At 40.6% G+C, this 15,858-nt stretch overlaps 1 protein-coding gene across 1 annotated transcript in view; it reads left to right on the forward strand.

Annotated features, from left to right (window-relative positions):
- The window catches only part of LOC139377166 (3-hydroxymethyl-3-methylglutaryl-CoA lyase like 1), a 29,481-nt gene that overhangs the window by 10,674 nt on the left and 2,949 nt on the right, over nt 1–15,858 (forward strand). Inside the window, exons 4-7 of the mRNA XM_071120172.1 lie at nt 145–239; nt 422–571; nt 7,505–7,599; nt 8,071–8,138. Of these exons, the coding sequence (XP_070976273.1) occupies nt 145–239; nt 422–571; nt 7,505–7,599; nt 8,071–8,138 (408 nt within the window). The remainder of the gene's footprint in view (nt 1–144; nt 240–421; nt 572–7,504; nt 7,600–8,070; nt 8,139–15,858) is intronic.

The following is a 15,858-nucleotide window of genomic DNA, read 5'->3' on the forward strand; positions in this document are numbered from 1 at the left end:
GAGCTTCTGGAAAATATGAGTTTTCGTAAAACTAGGCTACATACTAGTCTCGCTTGCCAGGTGCATGGACCTCCAACAGCAGCTGTGGGAAGAGACTATACTCTGTCGACATATTTTGTAAACATGCTTTTGTCTGTTGTCAAGATGGCAGACCACACTGAAGTGCTTCAAGCCATTCACAGATCTTCTCATGCTCGTTATCCTGTACTGACACCCAACATGCACGGCTTTCAGGATTCATTATTCATCCGAGAAATCACACTCTTTAAAAAGAACAGATATCTCCCCAGGCTCCCCTGATGTGTAGTGCTGTATAAAGGTTGAGGGAACACTATGCCTGAGATGAATGGAAACATTTTAAAGTAATGTTTGTTCCATAATGTTACATCGAAATAATGTAACTTCCCTCTGTCCTGTTGAAGGTTGCAGCTGGTGCTACTGAAGTGGCCGTGTTTGGGTCTGCCTCTGAGACCTTCAGTCAAAAAAATATCAATTGCTCTATTGATGACAGCATGCTGAGGTTCGAGGAAGTCATTTGCACTGCTAAACAACAACAGATTCCAGTCCGTGGGTTTGTATCATTCCTCACTTTGCGCTTGTTCACCAGTAAAGCCATTTTACTTGAATATGTTGCAATGATTCCATATGCTCTTTAACTGGTGTCAACCATGTACAGTTGTGGACAAATATAGTGGCACCCTTGCACTTTTCTTAAATAATTTCATATTTCTTCTAAAAAAAAATACGTTGAAATGTTTAAATACTTTTGGTCTCCACACCATGTAATTGGATTTTCAACATTTCGGAACCAATTTTATTTTTGCAAACTTAAGTTTACAATTTTGATTAAGAATATAAAGACGCATTTTATGGACATGGGTACTGGGGGGCCCTGAACGTGTACATGTCATCATGTAATCAACAGACTATCAATGTGTTTTCGAGTCCAATGATTAACTTTGTGTCCAAAAACTGGGTCTCCATCGAAGGTGAAGACGGTCATCAAGGAACTTCACTGGACCATATGCAAACTGGAACAATATATCCTGAGGCTGTATTTATTGTAGCTGGGGATTTTAACAAAGCAAATTTGAGAACAAGGCTACTTAAATTCTTCCAGCATATTGATTGTGCTACTCGCATAGGCAATACCCTCGACCACTGCTACTCTAACGTCCGCGATGCATACAAATCCCTCCCTTAGGCAAATCTGACCATGACGCCATCTTGCTCCTACCGTCTTATAAACAGAAACTCAAACAGGATGTAACAGTGACGAGAACCATTCAACACTGGTCCGACCAATCGGAAGCCACGCTTCAAGATTGTTTTGATCAGGTGGACTGGAATATGTTCCGGTCAGCCTCAGAACAACATCGACCTACACGCTGACTCGGTGAGTGTGTTTATAAAGAAGTGCATTGGAGATGTTGTACCCACTGGGACTATTCAAACCTACCCTAACCAGAAACCGTGGATGGATGGCGGCATTCGCGCAAAACTGAAAGTGCGATCCACAGCATTTAACCATGGGAAAGAGGTCTGGGAATATGACTGAATATAAACAGTGTAGTTATTCCCTCCACAAGGCAATCAAACAAGCGACCTGCCAGTACAGGGACAAGGTGGAGTCGCAATTTAACGGCTCAGACACGCGACGTATGTGGCAGGGTCTACAGGAAATCACGGACTACAAAAAGAAAACCAGCCACGTCACGGACACAGACGTCACGCTTCCAGACAAATTAAACACTATCTTTTTCCCCGCTTTGAGGAAAATAAAGTGCCACCGTCGAGGCATGCTAACAAGGACTGTTCCCCCTCCCCGCTCCCTATCCCAGTCTGTTGTCCCCACACGCACAGCACCCAATGTCACAGGAAGGCCAAAAAGATCATCAAGGACATCAGCCACCCGAGCCACTACAGGTGCATCAAAGCAGGGACCGAGAGACTGAAAAAAAAAAAGCTTCTATCTCAAGACCATCAGAATGCTAAACAGCTATCACTAACTCAGAGAGGCTGCTGCCTACATTAATATAAACTAGTCACTTTATACAATGTCTCTTTTAAATAATGCCACTTTAGTAATGTTTATACTGTATTTTATACCGTCTATTGCACCTTGCCTATGCTGCTCGGCCATCGCTCATCCATATACTTACATGTACCTATTCTCATTCACCCCTTTAGATTTGTTTGTATTAGGTAGTTGTTGGGGATTGTTAGATTACTTATTAGATATTACTGCACTGTCAGAACCAGAAGCACAAGCACTTCGCTACACTTGCATTAACATCTGCTAATGTGTATGTGACAAATAAAATTAGATTTGATTTGTTGTGGGTCTTCCAACAGGACAACGACCCCAAACACACATCAAAAGCACCCAAGAATGGTTCAAGAAGAAACACTGGACTCTTTGAATCACATCCATAGCCCACGGCGAGAACTGAAAACAGCAGTTGGTGGAGGGCAACCCTCAAACATGGAAGAATTAGAGCAGTTTGCTAATGAAGAGTGGGCCAAATTGCCAGTAGAAAGGTGCAACAAGCTCATTGAAGGCTACAAGAAGCAATTGTTGGCAGTTATCTTGGCCAAAGACTGTGGAACCAAGTAATAGCTCTGGGGTGCCAATAACTTTGTCCATGCCATTTGTCTTTATCTTCTAAATTGAAAGTTTAAGTTTACAAAAATAAAATTGGTTCTGTAATGTTGAAACTACAATAAGGTGTGGAGACTTTATTGTTGTGGTTGCAATTTTAGCTTATTTTTTATGAAATAGGGAAATATTTAAGAAAAGTGAAAGGGTTCCAATATATTTGACCACAACTGTATGTTTATGTTGACTTTGGGAAAAAATGCACTACCGTAAAATGTTTCAAAGGCCTAATGTTACTCTCTCTCTGTTAGCAAAGGTACACTCAGACAGTGATAAATGACTCCAGAAATAATAGGTTAACAAGCAAATTTCCAGATGTGCACTGAATCGTTCTATGTGTTGCTTCAACTACAAGTCCAGATGGACAGTATAGAACCGCTGACATGAAGCATGTTTAAATTTTGTGGTACAGTAGCCCCCTTTCATCCAAACAACGCAGCAATGCCATGGCAACGCATCAGTTTGACACAGGCATTCTGGCAGATCTCCCGCTGTTGGAGATGGCTTGGGCAGCACTCCCTTCCCTCGAGTCCTGCTAGAACTTGCTGGATATCCCGGTGACAAACTGAGGTATCGTCTAACGACTGCGAGCCCAAGAGAAACATTTTCTACTTTTCACATGTCCGCTATTTCAAGCAGTGAACGTTTCCTACACATATGGAATAGGCATATTGTTTGACTTCACCCCCCTGCATAATTTCTCATTGCTACTGTCAACAACATAACCACTACATATAACAAAATATTCAACACCAATTGGTTATAAGATTTGAAGTCTATATTGCACTGGCAGTTAGCGGTTAGTGAATCCAAAAAACAGAGTTATGATCTACCTTAATTCTAATGACAGATAGCATAAATTATGACTTTTTGACCAGAGAGAGTTAACCTTTTAGTGCCATTCACTGTGTAACATGTGGCCAAGTTGGCATGTTTATGACCCATGTATTAATATATTCTATGTGTGTTTATGACCCATGTATTAATATATAGTACCAGTCAAAAGTTTGGACACACTTTTCATTTTCACTATTTTCTACATTGTAGAATATTAGTGAAGACATCAACACTGTGAAATAGCACACATGGAATCATTTAGTAACCAAAAAGGTGTTAAACAAATCAAAATATATTTTACATTTGAGATTCTTCAAAGTAGCCACCTTTTGCCTTGATGTTAGCTTTGCACACTCTTGGCATTCTCTCAACCAGCTTCACCTGGAATGCTTTCCAACAGTCTTGAAGGAATTCCCACAAATGCTGAGCACTTGTTGACTGCTTTTCCTTCACTCTGCGGTCCAACTCATCCCAAACCATCTCAATAGGGTTGAGGTCAGGTGATTGTGGAGGCCAGGTCATCTGATGCAGCACTTCATCACTCTCCTTCTTGGTAAAATAGCCCTTACACTTACTGTTGTAGCCATGCTGGTTAAGTGTGCCTTGAATTCTAAATACATCACAGACAGTGTCACCAGCAAAGCATCCCCACACAATCACAGCTCCTCTTCCATGCTTCACGGTGGGAACCACACATGCGGAGATCATCCCTTCACCTACTCTGCGTCTCACAAAGACACAGCGTTTGGAACCAAATATCTCAAATTTGGACTCATTAGACCAAAGGACAGAATTCCACCGGTCTTATGTCCATTGCTCATGTTGCTTGTCCCAAGCAAGTCTCTTATTATTATTATTGGTGTCCTTCAGTAGTTGTTTCTTTGCAGTAATTCAACCATGAAGTTCTGATACACACAGTCTCAAATCAAATAAAAAAGATGTGTCACATGCGCCGAATACAACAGGCCTTAGAGTGTGAAATGCTTACTTACAAGCCTTTAATCAACAATTCAGTTTTAAGAAAAAAAGTGTTAAGAAAGTATCTACTAAAATTAACTGAAATAAAAATTGTAAAAAGTTCTAAAATACAAAACAAAAGAGAAATAGAAAACATATAAATAACAGTAGCGAGGCTATATACAGAGAGTACCGGTACAGAGTCAATGTGCCGGTTTGTCATACACCTTAGCCAATTACATTTAAACTCGGTTTTTCACAATTCCTGACATTTAATCCTAGTAAAAATTCTCTGTCTTAGGACAGTTAGGACCACCACTTTATTTTAAGGATGTGAAATGTCAGAATAATAGCAGAGAGAATTATTTATTTCAGCTTTTCTTTCATCATATTCCCAGTGGGTCAGAAGTTTACATACATTCAATTAGTAATTGGTAGCATTGCCTTTAAATTTTTTAACTTGGGTCAAACGTTTCGGGTAGCCTTCCACAAGCTTCCAACAACAAGTTGGGTGAATTTTGGCCCATTTCTCCTGACAGAGCTGGTGTAACTGAGTCAGATTTGTAGGCCTCCTTGCTCGCACATGCTTTTTCAGTTCTGCACACAAATGTTCTATGGGATTGAGGTCAGGGCTTTGTGATGGCCATTACTATAACTTGACTTTGTTGTCCTCAAGCCATTTTGCCACAACTTTGGAATTATGCTTTGGGTCATTGTCCATTTGGAAGACCCATTTGTGACCAAGCTTTAACTTCCTGACTGATGTTTTGAGATGTTACTTCAATATATCCACATAATTTTCCTACCTCATGATGCCATCTATTTTGTGAAGTGCACCAGTCCCTCTTGCAGCAAAGAACCCCCAAAACATGATGCGGCCACCCCCGTGTTTCATGGATGGGATGGTGTTCTCCGGCTTGCTTGTCTCCCCCTTTTTCCTCCAAACATAACGATGGTCATTAAACAGTTCTATTTTTGTTTCATCAGAATGTCATCAGAGGACATTTCTCCAAAAAGTACAATCGTTGTCCCCATGTGCAGTTGCAAACCGTAGTCTGTCTTTTTTATGGCGGTTTTGGAGCAGTGGCTTCTTCCTTGCTGAGCGGCCTTTCAGGTTATGTCGACATAGGACTCGTTTTAATGTGGATATAGGCAGGGTAGCCTAGTAACCGGAAGGTTGCAAGTTCAAACCCCTGAGCTGACAAGGTACAAATCTGTCGTTCTGCCCCTGAACAGGCAGTTAACCCACTGTTCCTAGGCCGTCATTGAAAATAAGAATTTGTTCTTAACTGACTTGCCTAGTTAAATAAAATAAAAATAAATCTTCACAAGGTCCTTTGTTCTGGGATTGATCTGCACTTTTCGCACCAAAGTACGTTCATCTCTAGGAGACAGAACGTGTCTCCTTCCTGAGCGGTATGATGGCTGCGTGGTCCCATGGTGTTTATACTTGCATACTATTGTTTGTACAGATGAACGTGGTACCTTCAGGCATTTGGAAATTGCTCCCAAGGATGAACCAGACTTGTGGAGGTCTTCAATTGTTTTCTGAGGTCTCGGCTGATTTCTTTTGATTTTCCCATGATGTCAAGCAAGGAGGCACTGAGTTTGAAGGTAGGCCTTGAAATACGTCCACAGGTACACCTCCAATTTATTCAAATGATGTCAATTAGCCTATCAGAAGCTTCCAAAGCCATGACATCCTTTTCTGTAATTTTCCAAGCTGTTTAAAGGCACAGTCAACTTAGTGTATGTAAACTTCTGACCCACTGGAATTGTGATACAGTGAATTATAAGTGAAATAATCTGTCTGTTAACAATTGTTGGAAAAATTACTTGTGTCATGCACAAAGTAAATGTCCTAACCGACTTGCCAAAACTGTAGTTTATTAACAAGAAATTTGTGGAGTGGTTGAAAAACGAGTTTTAATGACTCCAACCTAAGTGTATGTAAACTTCTGACTTCAACTGTACATGTAGATAGGGGTAAAGTGCTTTGCATGGATGATAAACAGACTTTAGCAGCAGCATAAAAATGGGGGCGTTGGTGACATTGGAATTAGTCCGGTTAGCCATTTGATTAGCTGTTCAGGAGTCTTATGGCTTGGGGGTAGAAGCTGTCTAGAAGCCTTTTGGACCGAGACTGCTTGTCGTGCGGTAGCAGCGAGAACAGTCTATGACTAGAGTAGCTGGAGTCTTTGGCAATTTTTTGGGCCTTCCTCTGACACTGCATGGTATAGAGGTCCTGGGTGGCAGGAGGCTTGGCCCCAGTGATGTACTGGGCCGTACGTACTGCCCTCTGTGATGTTGAGATGTGTCTGTTATTTGAACTCTGTAAAGTATTTATTTTGGCTGCAATTTCTGAGGCTGGTAACTCTAATGAATTTGTCCTCTGGTAACTCTGGGTCTTCCTTTCCTGTGGCGGTCCTCATGAGAGCCAGTTTCATCATAACCCTTGATGGTTTTTGCGACTGCACTTAAAGTAACTTTCAAAGTTCTTGAAATTTTCCAGATTGACTGAACTTCATGTCTTAAAGTAATGATGGACTTGCCATAATATGGACTTGGTATTTTAACAAATAGAACTATCTTCTGTAAACCTCCCTTACATTGTCACAACACAACTGATTGGCTCAAACACATTAAGAGGGAACGAAATTCCACAAATGTACTTTTAACAAGGCACACCTGTTATTTGAAATGTATTCCATGTGACTACCCCATGAAGCTGGTTGAGAGAATGCCAAGAGTGTGCAAAGCTATCATCAAGGCAAATGGTGGTTACTTTGAAGAATCTCAAATGTAAAATATCAAAATATATTTTGATTTGTTGAACACTTTTTGGTTACTACATGATTCCCTATGTGTTCTTTCATAGTTTTTATGTCTTCAGTATTATTCTACAATGTAGAAAATAGTCCAAATAAGGAAAAATCCTTGAATGAGTAGGTGTGTCCAAACTTTTGACTGGTACTATATGTGTGTTTATGACCCATGTATTAATATATGCCAAGTGTGTTTATTTTACCATGTATGTTTGTTTTCTTTTAGATATGTTTCTTGTGCACTAGGATGTCCATATGAGGGACCCATTGAACCCACTAAAGTTGCAGAGGTAAGACAACACTTCTGCGTTGCCGCCTTGTGTCAATAATGGACATACTCTATACATTATACGTGGGTCGTTCCACGATATTAGTACCTTTTGGCTCGTGTAACTTGTTGAAAAAATCTTGTTTTATTTCACCTAATTTTAACATTCTGTCACAAAGAGCACATGTTAAAAAAAAATGTTTTTAAATCCTATCTCAAAAATTACTGTAGTAAGTGCCTATTAAGTAACAGTTTTGACCGTAACAGGGTTGACCGTAACGATTTAGTCTTACATCAGCCATAAATCCCTTGTGACAGGGGAAATGGAAGCTTGTTGTGTGCAACAGGGAGATGCAATTTAAAGCAAGCTTCACAAAGAAAATGCAATTTTTCAAAGATTTCTATTCAAATCAACACTGGAGTTGCTTACCAAGAAGACATTGAATGTTCCTCAGTGGCCTATTTACAGTTTGTTTTTACGGTTTGAAAATCTATGAATCTAAGACTTGAAGATTGCTGTCTAGCAATGATCAACCATCAACTTGACGACACCTACGGCCAGGCTCTGGCCAACATCCTAACTGCACTGCAGGTAATGAGCTAAGTGCTAACATTTAAGCACAATATGGGCACTACGGTTGTTTCAAACACATATTTTTTAGATCCCCTGACAGTCTAGGGTATGAGTAATGTGTAAACGTTACTGAAAGGATGCATGGTAAATGTTCATGACACAATACATAACAATGTGGTAGAGGGCCATTATGAAGTGGTCCAAGATGGTACATATGTTGGATATTCATTTGAGCCAGTTTGCTACAGCAGGAAAATAATCCTGCAGCAATAGGAAATGTGTATTATAATTAATGGACATTTTTGTAGGGGCTTATACACTTTTCGTAAGGGAAAATCAAGTCTGAAATTTCAAAGTGGATATTTCACTCAACTACACTACAGGTTTTACATTTCCTACATTGCAGGAAAGTTTTCACCAAATAAAGGTCCTACATCTGTATTATGAAGGCTTTTGTGACCAAAAGTCTTGTGTGCTCGGATTGTTTTGTGAGAATTGAGGAGACATTGTTTGCTTGACTGAAAATATATGAATAAACAACAAAAACAAAGGTATATGTCACAATAGGCCATACTGTACAGAAATAGGAGAACACACATCTCAATTGGGAACATGATCTGGAAGTCCCCCACAAAGGAAAATAACACAAAAACTGCCCACCAATAAAATCCCAGAATCATAATGAACACAAGATATGCTCTCCTATTACCAGCACCTACATTTAAGATAATAAAATAGTATTTCACAGATCATCAATAAAGCTCTCTTTAAACCACAATGTCGAATTAAGTTGTACAAAGCTTCCTGGAACACCACTCTTCTATTGTGTTTTTCACCACCCCTCCGGAGTGAACCTATGACCCGGGAGTCAGTCAGGTCATAAACCAGAGGTAAGGTAGAATTGGCTGTATCAGTTCTCTGGGGAACCTCATTGTGCTCTGTCTCCCAGTTTGTCATCCTTGGCAGCGGAGGGATGATCTTTTGGTGCTGGGCGGGGGGGTCAGAAGATGTGAAGGGGGTTCACACAAAGGCTCACCTATTCAGTGTCTGTTTCACATGACAGTGCCCTGGCCTTGACAATGGTACTGAGTGTGAGCGGAGGAAACAGCCAGCCCTGAGGGGTTCCCAACTCATGTGCTGCTTGGCTGTTGAACTATTTGACAATGCTGCACTTAAAGGGCATGTGGAAAATGATCCTATCATTGGCCCGCATGAAACACATGGAAAATGGAGAAGACGAAAGAAACCGGTCCAGACCAGTAACTATGTAACTGAGACAGCGAGAATGCAGTGACTATCGCTGGATTCATTGAGAAATCGAGAGCTTGGGACTAATAAGGTTCTATCTGCAAAAATATGATTCTGAGATAATTAGCTTTAAAGTTTCGCAACCCTCATTGTGTCAGCAATTTTAATCTCGTATTCTTTTGAACTTAACAACATGGATTTGGGTATTTAAAGTACTATATAGGTAGAGAACATTGAACAGAACAAGGCTATGTCAATAACAACATTTTGACAAAAATGCAGATAGAAAGTTATAGTCCCAATCTCCCAAAAAGTGACTCATGGGAAGACACTTAGAAAAACAGAACAATTCAGAATGAAAAAGGCATCATTCGCTTAAGAAAAGCATTTGTTGTGCTGCAATCCCACTTACCCTAAATAACCCAAAGTCTGCATAACTTTTAGCACTGATTCATGGCTTTACTTATGAATTTATCTACTCAGAAAATACACCAGTGTTAAATCCACACTGGCAGTGTTACATTTAACACTGATCCAGTGTTTCTGCAGTTCCACACTTTTTAGTGTTAAATTAACATAGTGCTTAGTCTATAATAACTTATTTGCATAAAAACATTAATATTGAAACAAACAATTCTAAAAATCGACCTGCAATAGAGCATGCTGGAAATATGATAATGATGGCTCTGGTTTTGGTTTAACATGGGTTATTAACACCAACACTGGGGTTCTTTTACACCCATTAGTGTTAATTTATCACTTACAGAGTTCATTTAACTCCTGAATTAACACTATAAAAGTTACACTGAAAGATCAACACTAGGTAACACTGGCCGATTTGCTGTGTATTTCCATGCTCAAGGAATTGTACACATGTTCATAAAACAGCTTTCTGTTTTGTATTTTTTTTTAAACAACCTTTCAACACATCCTGATGTTGGGCACTTTTGACAAGGGGTGAGAAGACCCAGAGGGTGGGTAAAATTCCTTTCTGTGAATCACATAGAAATTGATTTATCACAGCTGCCCCGTGACCATTGAAAATAATAACAGGCGTGGATATTTAGCCAACCATTTGTTCTCCTCCCATCTCAACAACCTCAGTGGAAATGAAAGATTTTATCATAGACTTTTCATTACTGAGTGCCAGTAGTCCATGCCACCAACTGGGATAGAAATGAATTCCACTAACCCCTGTCAACCCCGTGTCAACTCTGCTTTTGTTCATGATAATGACATTCCATGCTCTTTGTACCTTTATTTTGGGAAGTTCGGGGGTCCTTTGTTACAAACCCACCTTGGCGGGTCACACAATGACAAAGTATGTACTTCGTTTTTCAGACTTGGCTGGGAAATAGATTTGATCTGACCCAACGTTTCCATGTAAACTGCAGCTGACTTGCTGAGCTATTGATAGAACTCAGTGTAGCCAGACGCTCTTGACTGAGAATTCAGACCTGTTCTTAATCATGCTTATCTCCTCTACATTAAGCAAAGCAAGACCGAGCCAAAGCTTATCGACAGTGCTTTAAACTTGTGAATCTTGCTAAATACACCACATACAAAAGTATATGAACATCCCTTCAAATTAGTGGATTCGGATATTTCAGCCAAACCCATTGCTGACAGGTTTATAAAATATAAACCGCCTCTGGAAGCAATGTCAGCTCACAGAACTATTCATCGTGAGCTTCATGAAATGAGTTTCCATGCTCTATTACTAGCCGAAGATCACCATGCGCAATGCCAAGCGTCGGCTGGAGTGGTGTAAATCTCGCCACCATTGGACACTGGAGCAGTGGAAATACGTTCTTTAGAATGATGAATCACTCTTCACCATCTGGCAGTCCAATGGACAAATCTGGGATTGGCGGTTGCCAGGAGAACGCTACCTGCTCAAATACATAGCGCCAAATGTAAAGTTTGGTGGGAGGAATAATGGTCTGGGGCTGTTTTTCGTGGTTTGGGCTAGGCCCCTTAGTTTCAGTGAAGGGAAATCTTAACGCTACAGCATACAATGACATTCTACATGGTTCTGTGATTCCAACTTTGTGGCAACAGTTTGGGGAAGGCCCTTTCCAGTTTTCAGCATGACAATGCCCTCGTGCACAAAGTGAGGTCCATACAGAAATGGTTTGTTGAGATCGGTGTGGCGGAACACAGATCCCTGAACTCAACCACATCGAACACCTTTGGGATGAATTGGAACGCTGACTGCGAGCCAGGCCTGATTGTCCAACATCAGTACTCCACCTCACTAATGCTCTTGTGGCTGAATGGAAGCAAATCCCTGCAGCAATGTTCCAACATCTAGTGGAAAGCCTTCCCAGAAGAGTGGAGACTGTTATAGTAGCAAAGGGGGACCAACTCCAAATTAATGTCCATGATCTTGGAGTGAGATGTCCGAAGAGCAGTTGTCCACATACTTTTGGTCATGTAGTGTATTTACAGAGTGGAAAGTATGAATGTTATTCTGATAATGGGTGGAAGTGTGTCAGTAAGGGTCACTATTCCATTTTGTCCAATATATCTAAATACTCTGATGAGTGTTTTCCCAGTGGTGGCTTGAGAGACCCACGAATGGGTTGTACTGTAGCTAATATCTGCTGGGTAGTGGATCTCTATCTTGAATAGAGATGTTTATGTTTACTTGTGGTGTACAAGAAACCTCCCAAAGCTTTAGATGGTCCTAGAACCAAAACGTTTGGGAAGCACTTGTGACAGAGACAAAGTTGTAAATAGGATGAGGATGTTTCATAACCACGGTGATGACAAATCAAACAGGCATGTTGTCCAATAAACCTATGGTTATGAGTTAACCCATGCAATCCAGAGGACATTACATTTGAGCTGTGTAGGTGTATTGTTGAGTGTCATTAAAGTGAAGTGAGATGGGTGTAAAGACCTGTCAGTGGTAAACAACTCTGCCTATTTTCAAAAAGTGACTAAACATTTAGACAGCTTCATCCATGTGGTTTGATGGTTGATTACTAAACCCTCACTCCAAGGTCAAGGAGCAAAGTCTCTAGAATAATGAGTGTTAACATTAGTTTAATGTTAATGACTCTTCAAACGCAAAGTTGTTGACATATCAACAAAGGGAGTCATGCCCAAAGGGAGTCTCTTTTCTAAAGAATTTGGAATGCTCACGTTGTGCAGTCTTAGCAAGTTTATCTTCGGTAAGCATGTTTAGTGCTCTAGCTAGCTAGCTAGCCTACAGCACCGCCTATGACAATATTTAAACTTTTCCCTAAAAATGACTTCTGGAAATTTGGCAACATTGCCAACATGACAGGCTACAAGGAACTCCCATTTAATTGCCTGCTGAGGATATTAGCTTATTAGAAAAGGCCTGTGCCCCAGAGCGTGGTGCAGGAGTCAGTGTATGTGCCAGGTAACCATAGTGATGAAAGCCAGTAACTTGGTGGAAAATATACCTCTCCGTGTGCGCATAAGATCAAGACAATGCTGCCCTGGGCATGGTCCCGTTAGTACACGAACACACAAAGATATGGTGCCTTATTAGAGAGTAAAACACTATCAATTAATCAACCTTAGGTCGACCTGAGGTGTCTGCTGTGTCTCAAGATGGAAAATATAGTTTAATATACTAAAAACCATGCATCTCAAAGTTAACTATACAAACAACAAAGGTTAGATTGGCGCAAGAGTTGGTGCAACCAATGACTTACTTCTTCAGCTTACTGTACAAAACATGGTAGTCAAATGCTTTGAGTGGTTTGCACTGTAACTGAGGCTACTTTCTTTAAGAGTGAGGACTCTACTTGGCCAATGAGCGCCATGGTCCGACTAGACAATAGCAGGTTTTCATGCTTTAAGTTAGAAATTTCCCTCTTTTAATTTCTGATTAATCCATATACTGTATGTTTTTGTGTCTACCTCCCTATTACCTACAAATATCAAGGAAGATGGTGTGGCTTTACAATGACAAGACAGTTTATTTATTGCTGGAAAGGGCTGTCCCAGGTTAGACATTTGTCAGCCTTGTGAGTTACCATGGAATACAATCTCCTTCAGTTCCACATTCTATGTAGAGAAATGTCAAGGCTGCGTTGGTGAAACGTTGCTGCCTCAAACACTTCAATGAATATACCCTTTCTGCCCCAACTGACACACTGCCGCACTTCAAACAAACAATACTGGACAAGAGTGTGGCAATCTCTCAAATTGTTCACTTACAGTATATTAGCCGCCTTCCGTAATCCCATATCATGTGAACAGCCCGAGTAAACTAAAGTGTATTTAGCCAGGAATGTATTGTTTTTTTTACCTCCACTGCTCACTGAATGTAGCTCTTTAACAGCCAGGCCACATCTGGTTTCTGGGCTACGAGAGGCTAATTGAACACTGGCAATTTGGACTTTCTGACCACCAGTCTCTGTGCATATTACGTCCCATAGAGCAACAGGAGTCAGACGTGTTGTTGAAAAGGATCGCTGTGCTCTTGCATTTTGTTCCACTCGGAAATGGTCCTCCGGAGACCCTTTGACCCTCTCGCAGTTAGCGGCAGAATGCGAGAGGTTTGGCACTGTAAATTACAACTCTGTGTTTACACAACAAAAAAGTCTGCCCAGTACAATATCCTGCCCTGGAGTTAACTAAGGTCTGGGAATCTTGTGCGCAGTGCACATCGGAGTAGATCCCTAGGCCTTTGCCAACACAAACAGCAATTACAGGCTGCTCAGACAGCCCCTGGATAAAATAGACCCTTGTCTCGAAGAAAAGGCACCAATTAGGACCATTGTTTAAAGCGCAAACCGTACTTCCATTATTATTGTTTGCTTGGGTCTGTCCCCCAGGGAGAGACGTCCTTCATGGTTTAATTCTGATGTGTCCCCGTGCCACACCGGGGTCATAAGTGAGTTCATTTTATATCACCGTGTGATCCTCTGACATCTGGTTCTGCCACGGGAAGCAGGAAAACGTTAATATTCTCCTGACGGTCGCTGAGATACGTGGAAAACATTGTGAATATCTTAATCTGCGATGCCTCTGAGAAGTAGACGCTTGGCTTCAGGGCCGGCCCACGCCTTTTGGGGTCCCACCTCTCGGGTAAAACATTTTCGTGGCTCCCCTCTTGACGGCGGAAAGAACTTTTAAAATATATTTCCTGCAATGCACATTTTGCCATGGGGCGTAGAGAAAATATTGCAGTTTTAAAGCAAGTTTTCTGCCATTTTACACATTTTGCCATGGGCCGGAAAGACATTTTAAAAAATGTAGAATAAATGTAATGCCATTCTACAAACATGACTTACAGTTTCTTCAGAAAGTACATAAAGCTTTGTATTCAGGACCTTCCATTTATTTATTAGCCATATTTTGCAGTTTTACTTCATTGCCTTATTGCAAAAAGGATGCATTTTTTTGAATATTTTTTATTTTGTACAGGTTTCCTTCTTTTCACTCTTAATTAGGTTATAATTGTGGAGTAACTACAATGTTGTTGATCCATCCTCATCCAATCGCAGCCATTGAACTCTGTAACTGTTTTAAAGTCACTGAGCGGTTTCCTTCCTCTCCGGCGACTGAGTCAGGAAGGACGTCTGTATCTTTGTAGTGACTGGGTGTACTGATACACCATCCAAAGTGTAATTAATTACTTCAACATGCTCAAAGGGATATTCAATGTCTGCTCTTTCAAAAACGTATGCCCATCTACCAATAGGTGCCCTTCTAGGCGTGAGGCGTTGGAAAACCTCCTTAATCTTTATGGTTGAATCTGTGTTTGAAATGCACTGCTCAAATGAGAGACCTTACAGATAATTGTGTGTGTGGGGTACAGAGATGAGAGAGTCATTCACAAATCATGTTAAACACTACTATTGCACGCAGGGAGTTCATGCAACTTATTATGTGACTTGTTAAGCAGAGTTTTACTCCTGAATTTATTTAGGCTTGAATTAACAAAGGGGTTGAATACCGTACCTCTCTTTCCTTTACTGACATTTCAGCTTTTCATTTTGTATACATTTCTTATACAAAAAAATGAAAACATAATTCCATTTTGACATTATGGAGCATTGTGTATTATGGAGCATTAGGCCAGAGACACAAAATCTTTATTTAATCCATTTTAAATGCAGTTTATAACACAACAAAAAAAAGTTGTAGGGTGTGAATACTTTCTAAAGGCACTGTATTCCAATGATCTGAGTGAAAGTGACTAACAAATTCTTCGTGGGCCGCTTTGAGGTTAGGGCCCCTGGGCACGTGCGCTGCATGCCTGGTCGGTATTCGGACATGATTACTACAAGTTTAGATAGCTGGCTAGACAAACTTACCAATCTAAAAATTGTTAGCTGACATGGCTAATTTAATGACTGTCAGTGACTGACATAACAAGATAAAAAACTGCTGATATATAACCAGATTTCAAACTTGCACCTTGTGTATTCTACTATTCTACCTCTCAAGTTGAGATCCCGACTGATTTCCTAGAAAGTAATGTTTTTTGGGGTCATGGGCC

This window comes from Oncorhynchus clarkii, chromosome 20, assembly GCF_045791955.1.
Source record: "Oncorhynchus clarkii lewisi isolate Uvic-CL-2024 chromosome 20, UVic_Ocla_1.0, whole genome shotgun sequence".
Classification (NCBI taxonomy): Eukaryota; Metazoa; Chordata; class Actinopteri; order Salmoniformes; family Salmonidae; genus Oncorhynchus; species Oncorhynchus clarkii.